Source organism: Rhizopus microsporus, assembly GCF_002708625.1.
Source record: "Rhizopus microsporus ATCC 52813 unplaced genomic scaffold scaffold_17, whole genome shotgun sequence".
Classification (NCBI taxonomy): domain Eukaryota; kingdom Fungi; phylum Mucoromycota; class Mucoromycetes; order Mucorales; family Rhizopodaceae; genus Rhizopus; species Rhizopus microsporus.
The window spans coordinates 22,667-24,145 of NW_019671932.1; the positions used below are offsets into that span (position 1 = coordinate 22,667).

Genomic DNA, 1,479 nt, shown 5'->3' on the forward strand with positions numbered 1-1,479 from the left:
TAGGATGCTTTCATTTTCGATCCTCAACTGCAATTTATACGACGCAGACTAACAGCAGAAGAGAAGCGCGTTGTTAAACGCGGACGTAACCGTGTGGTTCGATTGTATCAATTGTTAGACTCGCACTCTGTGTGCTTATCACTTTTTCTCTCTCGTCTAATGTTGCCTTCTCAAATTGGCTTACATGATGGTACTTTGGGTCAAACCACCATCGATGATACAATTCTGCCGTTGGTTACCCCATTAGTCGATCATCAGACCCAGCTAATCCAGCCTTCTCACATGCGAAAGCTTATTCGTAAAGCATCCCTTTCACAGGCTAAAGAGTCCTCAGTCGCACTAGGTAATTCAGTCAGGTTTTGGAAAACCTTTTGGCGCATGGATGTCCCTTTGCCGGCTCGAAACGTTTGGTTTCGTTTGATTCATGGTACGCTACCTGCCGCTTCCAATCTACACAAGATCACTCCCTCTTTCTCTCCTTTCTGCCGTCTGTGCAATCGGGGTTCACCTTCAGAAACCACTTGTCATTTCTTAATTGACTGTAGAAAAAAGTACCTCGCTTGGAAGCTCATTTGGGCCCACTTCTTCCCTTTGTCCTCATGGTCACGTCATGCACTACTGTAGGCAATCTTATACCTGAATTTCCCTCAACAGAATTCAGCGCAATCTCTTGATTCCTCTAGTATCTTTGGATGCAGCTTGTTGATGATATGGAAAGCACACTGGCGTTTTATTTTTGATTTTACGCCCTTCGTACCTACCCTGATGCTTCAAGAAGCTATTCGAGTGGTGCAGTCGTTAGCCCCACCAAGGACTGACAACCTCACTTTTCCATAGTTAGTATAGTATATTGATTTTATTTCCTTTTTACTTCATTTTCTTGTACTTCGATTTTCCTAGTTCACCGCTGCCTTTGGTAGGTGACTTGTAAATAAATAAAATTTGGCTTTTATGCCCCTACAAAAAAAAATATGTTTATATTATTACTGTTATACTAATAGCTACTATAATTGTTATTATAAGTTATTCTTATCAGATGCAATAGAGGAATGTAAAGTAGAATGTATGCTCTACTGTAAGATTATACTCGAGTTATTATAATGATTATCTCATCAAACACGTCACTTAGTTAATGGCTGTACACCCGCAAAATCGATTCAACCTAAGACAGTCAGCAGGTGGCTGGAAGGTACAAATAAGTTCAAAGCGCATTCTTTGTGATCCGCAGCAAGCACGAAGGCAGTGTCTTTATGCGTCCCAATAGAACAAATAAAACTGCATGCGAACTGGAGTTTGGCAAGCAACACCTTCGAAGACTATTACTACCGACCAAGGAATCAGCACAAACTTGGATCCGATATAGTCAACACTGTGTTTGGAGAAGTTACCAAGAACATAACCGCATCCGAGGTCGGAGTGGAGGCAACATAGCCATTCTGTTTGTTTTTGGATTGAAGTTTACCTTTTTTTTTTTTTTTT

General features: G+C 41.0%; 1 protein-coding gene across 1 annotated transcript; it reads left to right on the forward strand.

Moving 5' to 3' along the window:
* Positions 1 to 3: 3 nt before the first annotated feature.
* Positions 4 to 624, forward strand: RHIMIDRAFT_262642 (uncharacterized protein; the record flags this gene model as incomplete). The annotated part of the gene is made up of 1 exon (XM_023611623.1): positions 4 to 624. A coding segment is annotated over one exon (621 nt), but the record flags the coding sequence as incomplete, so codon positions are not given.
* Positions 625 to 1,479: the final 855 nt, after the last annotated feature.